We start from the raw sequence: 10506 nt of genomic DNA, 5'->3' as shown, positions 1-10506 counted from the left end.
TCTTTTAATTAAATTAAGTTATGATAATCATTGGACAATTATACCTGCAGTGTAGGGTTGACATGTTGGTGTTTAAATGGTGATACAACCCTACAGAGGCTTGTTTGAATTATTTTATAGTTTGAAACCAGCAACCCTACAGGGGCTTGTTTGAATTCATTTTATAGATTCAAATCCAACAGAGGCTCAACCCTACACTAAATAATTTTAAAATTTTTTGTTCTAGTTTCCATCCTTTTTTAAATGAACTTAAGCAGTTGTTCCAGAAAAGTGTATGCAAGGCAGTTAAAAAGAAGCATCCTAAACTATTGAAAAGTAAGTAGAATAAATAATAATTGCTACAAAAACAAAAATTATTATAGTTGGCACTGAAAAATATATTTTGACAAGAGTTTTGAAATATTGTATTCAATACAGGAGACCTAAAAGAAGACAAACAAGAAAAGTCATGTTAAGAAATCATCAAAATGTGACAGTATTGGAATGAAGGAAATTGACGGAAGTTGCATTCGATGCATGCAATGATTCCAGGCTACATTAACATAAGGAACAAAATAATGTTGAATAAGGAAGATTTGTGTCATGTGTATGAGTCCTTGAAACTAAATTATGGAAATTTAAATAAAGTGATATTGTTTGTAAATTAAAGTGTCATGCATATAATGTACAGGAAATAAAGAATGAATAAAATTTTTAAGTATTATAAATGTACTTACACATACTGATGGAGCTCCAGTGTGAGATAAAGAGGGACAGAGAGAAAGGGAGACACATGGGGGAGGGAGGAACTAAGGGAGGGAGAGAGAGTATGAATTGACAATGTATACATGCATAGGCGGCTGCAGGATTTCACTGCAAGTAGGGCAAAGGTGTGGCTGAAAGTGGGAGTGGTAAAAAGTAGGTGTGGCCATGACCACACCCACATGTCTTGCTCTTGAGTTTAAGTCTGTGAAGACTTCTATTTCAGCCTTTTGTGACAAAATCCAGTTAAAAAAGGCTCTGAACTTCTCATTGAAGAGTTACCCTGCAATTTTTGTTTTCAAGAGGAGAAAATTTAGTACCTAAAAGACCTCTTTCAATATAGAGTATCAGTAGCTAGGTGATTTAGCTGTTCAATGAGTCCTAGCTGACTATGATAATTAATAATGAAGCTGCTATATGAAAGAGTCAGTTATTCTAGCTGCAGGTTACTGTAGATTATGTCTTCCTGAGTGGCCATAGATATGGACCTATGAAGTGGCTGACTGGCTTACTGTGAATAAACCATGTAATTAGCAGCTTATTCTCTGCTAATTATCACTTTGTTGAGCAAAATAATGTAGTTTTTGTCATTAAAATTAGCTATAATGATGAATTAACCATATCATAATTACTAAATAACTATTAATTAACTGCTAATTATGATGATGTCATCTTCCAGTAAGAATTTCTAGTAGGGCATTGCCCTCAATGCCTGCCCCTGCAGCCTATGTATACATGTACATAACATGGGCAACTGACGCAGCAAGTGTAGTTTGTTTGTGTGTTTACTTAAACTGAGTGAAGAAATATTGACTCTTGCAATATACATACATGTACCGTATTTCCTTAAATAAAAGCCCGGGCGTCTATTTGCTAAAATGGTATTTGGATCTCGAAAAAATATATAAAAAATAAAAAAAACTTCAGCCCAGAGCAGGATTCGAACCCGTAACCTCATGCTTTTGAGGTTCTGGAATGTCAGGCATTATCCACAAGACTACTGAGTCACTCCTAGGCTAGAGTTGCATATTTATAGTTTAATTCTATTGCTACCCAGGCGTTTATTCGAATGTGGCTTCTATTTAAGGATTTACGGTACATGTACAAGAATATAAACATGACACTGAGCAATATAATAAGTCTACATGTCATGTAGATACAAAATGAAAACTGCATCTTTACATAACAGGTTGGCAGCTCTAAACTACATGTACATGTACATGCATTAAAGGACTTTCCATATAGCAGGAAATTTTGGAGGGACTTAAATTTGGCAAATTCCTAAATTTGGGTGACTGGTAGATTTTAATCTGGCAAGTCTGTGGCCATGTGCCATTGAGCATGCGCACAATGGCTGAAAATGGTGGATTTTCATTTTGACAAATGGCTATCAAAATGCCAAATTCACCAAATTTAATTCCCTCGGAAATATCCTGCTATACAGTATGTTTTGAAGAATTAATAACTAAATCTACTTTACAAGGTACACATTATCATACTTGAACTTATACTTAAGTACTATTATTAAAAGCACTGTGTACTTGTACTTATACACATATTTTGTAAATGTACTTAGACTTTACTTGAGTACTTAGACTTAGGGTTTTTTATTAAAAAAACACCAAACAATGAAGGATATAATGTAGAAAAAATAAGCAAGCAAAGGAGGTTACTGTACACATACCTGTAGTATAGTTGTAGCAACAGTCACAGGCTTTAAGCTGTATCCATTACTTGCTGCTGGACAGGAGTAGAATCTTATTTTAGTAACCATTTGCTGGAAATAAACTCATGACTCTTTCCAGGTTAATATCCACCATTTTATTTCACTGTAGCAATACCTGCTAATTAATAAGCATTATAAATAATGAATATTATTGCCCTAATAAAAATCCTTCACTAAGGCCACTTCAATCATAGTATCCCATTACAGAGGTGGGGAGCAGGTTTATTATTCCCATTATTAATTTATTCATTATCACTTGTATAAACTATATGCATAAATAATTTTCAACTGGAATACCATAGGTCGGGATATATTTGTAGCTGCTAATATTTATGATTTTTACCACGACCAGCAATTATCATGCATGTAGATACCAGATAAGATACAATACTAGCAAAGCATCCTGATGCAGTGTTCTTGAGTTGTTCTTACTGTTACTAGCTAGCCATTGGTCTTTTTGAAGCTGCTTTCACCAGTTCTTTTCAGAACCACCCTACTTGCCATAACTTGAAACTCTCCACCCATTGCAGTTAGTGTTGCTTATTGGCTTGGGTGTGCTTTGCTATCATGACTGACCGACCAGTAACAATTTGCAGCAAGGAGCTTGGAGGTAGAGGTTCATACAAAAAGTTAACAAAAACAGAACAAGTTGCTATTGGTGAATGGCTCCACTAAAGCTGCATGCTAAAGAACAGAAAATTAGCTCGTGGTCTTGTTGTCATAGCAACACTCTATCGGTTCCCATGGTACTTAATTACACTTTTATTATTGCAAATATTAGCAGCCGCAAATATTACCTATGGTAATCAAAATAGTGATGGGGAAATGTGGGCATAAAATGGGAAAGCAGTATGAATCTAATTGGAGTGGCGTAAATATAATAAATGTCGTAAGGCATGCATGCATGGTATAAAACCGACAATTTATTCTATTATATTTACCTTATTTGAAGAGATGGAAGTAAACTGAAGTATATAAATTATAAACACAAAACTCAGTGGGTGACTAAGCAATACTATGAAAATAATTGAAGTTTATTTACAATAATTTCTCTGACTGGAAGTGATTGGTGTCACATCAGTAGATAGCCGGGTGTTTAGGCATGCACATCATCTCAATATGATCACAGATCAGTCAGTAAGCACCATCAGTTATTGTAAAAGGTTCTTAGGCGAAGGTTTCCAATTTCTCTCCATTAAAATAATACTGAGCATGCGCAGTTGGCTGAATCAAAATGGTGTCCAACCATAGGTGTAGGAATGATTCGAAAGTTGGGGGGGGCTGAAGGGGGCTGAACATAAAACATGTAAATATGTACTGTCATATGTGCTCTCGACAGCTACTGCATGCCTAATTCCTGCCATTTGTTATTGCTACATTATGCCCATTTAAGTAAATGAAGTTTTAAGCTAACAATAACCTACTAACAACTTGAAATAAAGCCATGTGATGGTATTTCTTATTGTTCACCTACCAAAATTTGGAGGGGCTAAGCCCCTCCTGCTGAAAAGTTGGGGGGGGGGCTTCAGCCCCCCCTTTCCTACACCTATGCGTCCAACCACTTGGTGAGTCCATGTGTGCTTGAAAATAACGACAAGAAATCATTTTCTAGAATTACAATGCCAAGCCACACTGCACTAGCGTCCCTCAAGCACAACAGAATGGTGCAAAAATCATATTTCTAGGATAAAAACTCTAGGACTAGTTCTTACTTAACTGTGGAAGAAGAAGGAGAAAGCTGAACATTTGGTGCATGCAGGCATGCATGCATTCATTTGCCGTAAAACTATCTTATGGAAGTTTTTAACTAATTTTTATAACACTAAACTGTTTTGATGAAATTTTAAAGGACATCTGGACTGTCAGATAGGCCATAAAAAATTCTTAAAGATATTAAACGGGCTCAATGCTTCTGGGATGGCAGCCATTTTGGGGGCACGCTCATCCAACTCAACCCTACATACCAAGCGCTAGCGCTTGGTAATATTACCCTAGGCCTGACATTTAGGTTGACACTGAAATTGCATGTATCAAAAGGTCAAATCTTCCACACTTTTGATTAAAAATTGATATTACACTGGCCTAGCATTATATTGTAAACCCACCTTTAATCACATCAATTAAGTTTGCACATGCTACGTACATGTACAATTAGAAGTAAATGGTTGCAAAAACAACCAAAGTAAGATACTGCAGTAAATGTTTGCATGTGGATCACGTATTAAATACAGTCATTATCATATGATTATGGTACTTCATTCATGTGCATGTAGTTTTTATTTATAAAGTTGTGAATTGCGATGAGGTGATTAATGAATGTTTCATTATCATCAACTTAATTTCTTGCTCATGCAAGATACTGCATGTACAGCACAAAATTTTGAGGGTCATAAATTTCACAAATTTGTCAAAAAAATCTATTTTGCAGATTAAAATTACATTGTTATCTTGTATCATATAATAAATTAATTTTGTGGATTTATTCTTTTATGAATCTTCAAAGAATTGCTAAACCAGTGAAATTTATAGCCATCAAAAATTTTGCACTGTACAGTACATGTACCATCAGACTGCTGTTGCTCATAATTTTACAAGGAGCTTATGAAAAAGACTCCTGATAGTGTACAAAGCACCATGCAATGTTGTCTATTATTTGAATGCTAATGCTTCGCTCATATTTTCAAAGAAACAGAACATTACAAGTGTTCTAACCTTGTCCATAGCATTAACATCAGCTCCATTTTTTACTAATATTGTAACTATAGTCTCAGAACCACTTCTAGCAGCATAATGTAGAGGAGTCTTTTGAACCTAAAAAAATTTATTAACCCAGTAACATTAAAAATGAAAAAAAAAGCATCAATATTTGTCTATTGTTTGAATGCTATTGCTTCACTGAAATAACAGTTACATTAAGTGTTCTAACCTTGTCCATAGCATTAACATCAGCTCCATTTTTTACTAATATTGTAACTATAGTCTCAGAACCACTTCCAGCAGCATAATGTAGAGGAGTTTCTTGAACCTAAAAATATTAATTAACCCAGCAACATTAAAAATGAAAAAAAAACGTCAATATTTGTCTATTATTTGAATGCTATGGCTTCACTGAAATAACAGTTACATTACAAGTGTTCTAACCTTGTTCTTAGCATTAACATCAGCTCCATTTTTTACTAATATTGTAACTATAGTCTCAGAACCACTTCTAGCAGCATAATGTAGAGGAGTCCCTTCATCCTACAAGCAAAATAGTAAACAAATTTTTCAAAATGAAATAAGACTGAAAATTGTTGGAAATAACTGCCATTGCTATGATCATGAATTTTTTAACACTTCATCAAAAATATGTATAATTAAGACAAGCTTTTCATGAGTTATCATGCATGAAGGAGCAAGGTACATGTATATGAACTCTTTCAGTTAATAAAAATATGGCAACACTATTAATTGCTTTATTATTATAACTGATATGCAGTGGTACAAAATTAATATCAATAAGAAAAAATATTGTTTTTATTTGTTATAATGCTACAAGAAATCAATTGATAAAATTAAGAGATACATGCTGTTTTGCAACTATTATATCCAAGAAGATTATACCCTTCAGATGGGATTGAAAACTTGATCACATGTGCCCCTCTTCTTAGTTTGGTTTTGTCACCAGAAACAACTGGTGGTAAAGCTAGAGAATGAGAAAAAGCAATTTTTCCCAAAAATGTGCATTATTGTGCTTTGGAAGCTTTTTTATTGCTTCATTATTATTACTGAAGTTATTAAAATGTGACATCATTGGCTATGATTACCAAAACAAAAATGTTTATTTACATGACTTTAAAATTCAAAATAATGTACTCTAGGCATTGCCTTTATAAATAATTTTTAATTCACAAAAACTACATGTTCTAGTAGCTATTATGTTGAGAGAAAATTACACTACATGTACATGTGAATACTTTATTAGTGGTTAATAACTGATGTTAGTTAAGTATGAGATAAAAGTATATGGATGATTACATTTAAATCATTTGCTTTTGGCACTGTTGCATTAATTCTTCATTCAATTAAATGAACTGAATGAAGGTATCTGCATGAGTGTGGCTACAAACTAAATGCTAAAGTGCTCGTAGCCTGGACTTCTACACATTGCACACTACACACACATGCATACACATTCAAACAAACTCTTGTCAAGCATCTAAATAAAGAACAAAATGGTGTCAGACAGCCTGACGCATGTACTTAGGCTTCTTTTTTTTCTCCATTGACTCTTGTATAAGATGCTTTAAGAAACAAGTTTCATGGTGTATGATAGCCTTAAGAATTGTATTTGAATAACATAAGTTGTTCAAATTTTTCTTTTTAAGACAATACATGTACCTTTCTGGTTAAAAATGCCTACAAGCTGAAAATAGGGCAGAAATGTGGTGTTCATATGAATGCATTTCCAATACAAATACAAATATATCAGATATAGATTTCTTATATCAATAAAATTGCTTTGACTCCAAGTCTTGTGTATATGATACACATTGACACTTTATATGCACTAACCCAGTCTTTAGCATTAAGATTAGCTTTATTGTTTACTAGTGCAGTCACCATAATCTCAGAACCACTTCTGGTAGCATCATGTAGAGGAGTCGTTTGGTCCTACATTTAGATATTGAAAAAAACAGTGTAAAATAACTAGGATTGATGCGAATAAGGATTGAATAGCAGTACAACTATGGATATAATACAGCTGTAATAATTATAACTGAGTGTATAAAAGAGATCTATTGACAGCATAGGTGTAGGAATAAGATATTAATTGGCAGGGCAAAAGTTATACATGTAACCTTGACCCTCACAGTAGCTTGATAAATTTCTCAGTGCTTTTGGTAAAATATTTTGAGAGATACATGCATGCATTTTCATAACAGCTAAAATGATCAATTAACCATGTGCAAGTATATGTTATAACGCCCCTGCAAGGCATATATCACATTTATCAGCACCAAACCCAAGGGCCACAGGCCTAAGGGCGAGGTGCTGATAAATGTGATATATGCCGAGTGGGGGGTGTTATAACAAATTAATGTCCCTGCCTAAGCCAAACTTCACATACTGCACATGCGCAGGTGCCACGTGCTACTTACCACAACCCTGTGTGGGATAAGAAGGAGGCAAGGAGATGGCTGCTCTGAAGAAAATATTCCCACGCTCTGGGAAAAAATCAGGAAAAATTCCAAAATTATAATAGAAATAATCCAAAAATTTTCCTACACTGTTGAACAAAAATTAGAAAAAAATTGAAAAAAAATTAAAAACAGAACATTATAGTACTTTCCACAGTAATGGCAGCCCAAAGAAGACCCCCAGGAGTCTCAACATTAACTTAGACTGCCATAGAGAGTGTAAGATGACAATGCAGTGATAATGATGACAATGATCCAACCGGCACCTTTTTGTGGAGCCTTCATTCTGTTTATCAATTATTTATGGCCTATGACTGCTTTAGTCTAGCTGGTCCAGACCCTCTGTTGCTTCTGGCCGAATTCTCTTGCATCGTATAAACGCTCAATGATTCCGGCTAACTCTGTGTCAATAGCTCAAGCAAAACGGCCGGCACTATCACGTTTTCATTAAACTTACAGTCCTTGTTCTGTTAAGTGACAAGTTTATTTTTATTGTTCTTTTTTCAAATCACTATATTTTGTTATTTTTAAGTCCATTTCGAAGTTCTATTGCACTATGTAAACTGTTAACCACAGCAGTGCTTATATCAAACATCAAAGGGATTTATCATGCCCTAGGGCAGTATAAGCGATTTATTGAAGTTTGGCTTAGGTAGGATATAAGTGCTGCTATATCATGCAATTTTCTACTTAATTAGTACATTCCATTATTTATTATGCTTAATGTTGACAGGATGCACATCTCAGTACTGGTTTACAGAGGACTTTTACAGAGAATAAGAAAAAAAAGATACAAAGGTAGAAGGAAACAATAAACAAACAAAAAACACAGTTACTAAAAATACAACAAAGGAAAATAATGTCATAGTGATAGTAAGTCTATCAAGACAATATAGAAACAATAATAATTGCAATAATAATAATAATAACAACAGTAATGAACTAACTAACTAACTAACCCTGAATTAACATTAACCTAACTTATTTTATTTTAATTTATTTTAATTTTATTCGGTTTCGTTACGCTAGCCAATCTTAATTTTCAACTTTGTGCACCATGTGTCTACATGTACAAGTGTATGTGCAGGCAATTACACTATGGTGGCTATAAAAACTTTGTCAAAAGTTGCTACTAAAATTTTTATGTATATGCCTATCAGAAGTTTATCATGCATTTATACATCTATTTTGATAAATTATAGGTGAGAGTACTGTCAAAAGTTACTACTAAAATTTCCATGTTTAGAACTATCAAAAGTTTACCATGCATTTACATTTATTTAATAAATTCCTCATGTAGTAATTTCTATATGTACATGCGTCTGCTTTTTGCTCAAAATGCAGGTTTATACTCTTGCATGTGTATACAAGTGCAAAAGTTAATCAAATTTTAAACTCAGCTAACCTTGTCATTTTTAGCATTAACTTCAGCTCCATTTTTTACAAGTATATTAACTACATGCATATTTTTAGAAGAACTTCTAGCAGCATAATGTAGAGGAGTCTCTCGATCCTATAAACAGAAAAATAGAAATAGTAGAGTGTGAATTTTTTTACAAAAACATTAATAATAATAATGTGTTCTGTCTCTTAGGCCACTTATATTTATATTATATTTCATGATAATAACAATAATGAATGATCTTTTTAACTGTAAAAACAAAATATGGACAAGAACTAAGAAACAAAATCAAATTGAACAGTTAAAGGCTGGCTGCAACTTATACAGCAACCATAAATTATTAAATTTAGAGTTAATAGTTATGAAATAAGTGACAATTACTACAGGGACAAACATAATGATAGGAACATAGATTATAACTACATAAAAAGTGATTCCACAAATGATTATACATAAAATTTTTGAGAGAATCAAAAGATTAAGGGAGAGATCAAGAAGGGGAAGACTATTCTACAAACAAACCACTCAATTGAAGTAGAAATGTTTAGTACAGACGCCTGTACACATACATGTAATTTAGTTTACCTAGACCAGTGGTTCTAGTGGTGGTATCACTGAAGGAGACAAATCACAGGAGGATGTAATATACATTTTAACAAAAAGGGAATGTTAAATAAATCCCTGATTAAGGGTACTAAATTTAATTTAATGAGCTGATTTTTATATGACAAGGTAGAACCTGATAGGATGTACTTGGTTGCTCTTCTTTAGACAAGCTCTAAAACTCTTATGCCTTTTAAGTAATTAGGACTCTACTCCACACCTGTGAACAATAACTGAGCTGTGACCAGACTAGAGTCAGATATAGGACACACTTTACACCAGAGTCATCTATACTGGGAAAGCATACCATGCACATGCATATTATCACGTATATAACTTCTGTTATACTGGTAACATTAGGGATTAATACACTCCTTAAGCTTCTATATCTTGCCATATAGCAAGATCATGTCGTGCTTCACCTCAAACTGTTATGTAGAAGAGAGAAAGTGATAGTGAGCATTTTGAGGCATTCAGGCTGATACTCCATTCAGCACACCATGCAGTTTGTCAGAGAGGAGAAATCAGATGACATTAGGTCTCTATCTGTAAAAGACGACAACACTCTTAGGAATTTCATGTCATCAGCAAATCAATATAAAAATGTATAGTAGACAAAATTCTGTCTGGGATGTCATTGACATACATGTAGATCTATGTGAGAAACAACAAGAGTACTAACAGTCTAACACACTGCCCTGGGGATTCCAGATGTAACCTTAAGACACTGAGAACATTTATAATTGATATAAATGAGACGGAGTCTGTCTGGTAGCACTTGAAGCACAACCATAGTGGTCTAGTAATGCCAATCATTCTGAGTTTATAAAGCAATTCGTGGTGAGGCACAATAT

The 10506-nt window shown here is 33.8% G+C and overlaps 1 protein-coding gene and 1 long non-coding RNA gene across 3 annotated transcripts in view; both read right to left on the bottom strand.

Annotated features, from left to right (window-relative positions):
* Nucleotides 1–334: 334 nt before the first annotated feature.
* LOC109583646 (uncharacterized) lies at nucleotides 335–3960 on the bottom strand. Of its 2 annotated transcripts, none has more exons than XR_002185629.1 (4): nucleotides 3510–3960; nucleotides 2426–2585; nucleotides 717–788; nucleotides 335–422 (listed from the first exon to the last, which is right to left on the bottom strand). It is a non-coding gene; the product is annotated as an uncharacterized LOC109583646 (long non-coding RNA). The 2 variants fall into 2 exon arrangements; XR_002185630.1 differs by having other exon boundaries at nucleotides 2426–2582.
* Nucleotides 3961–5048: 1088 nt separating this feature from the next.
* LOC109583645 (putative ankyrin repeat protein RF_0381) overlaps nucleotides 5049–10506 on the bottom strand; it is a 28195-nt gene continuing 22737 nt past the window's right edge. The window contains exons 15-19 of the mRNA XM_019999072.1: nucleotides 9053–9160; nucleotides 7022–7120; nucleotides 5609–5707; nucleotides 5394–5492; nucleotides 5049–5278 (exon numbers count right to left, since the gene is read on the bottom strand). Of these exons, the coding sequence (XP_019854631.1) occupies nucleotides 5117–5278; nucleotides 5394–5492; nucleotides 5609–5707; nucleotides 7022–7120; nucleotides 9053–9160 (567 nt within the window). The 3' untranslated portion in view covers nucleotides 5049–5116. The remainder of the gene's footprint in view (nucleotides 5279–5393; nucleotides 5493–5608; nucleotides 5708–7021; nucleotides 7121–9052; nucleotides 9161–10506) is intronic.

The sequence above is a fragment of the Amphimedon queenslandica genome, unplaced genomic scaffold (genome assembly GCF_000090795.2).
Source record: "Amphimedon queenslandica unplaced genomic scaffold, v1.1 AMPQUscaffold_13291, whole genome shotgun sequence".
Lineage (NCBI taxonomy): Eukaryota > Metazoa > Porifera > Demospongiae > Haplosclerida > Niphatidae > Amphimedon > Amphimedon queenslandica.
The sequence above is the reverse complement of the archived record's forward strand: the minus strand, read 5'-3'. Positions and strand labels throughout refer to the sequence as shown.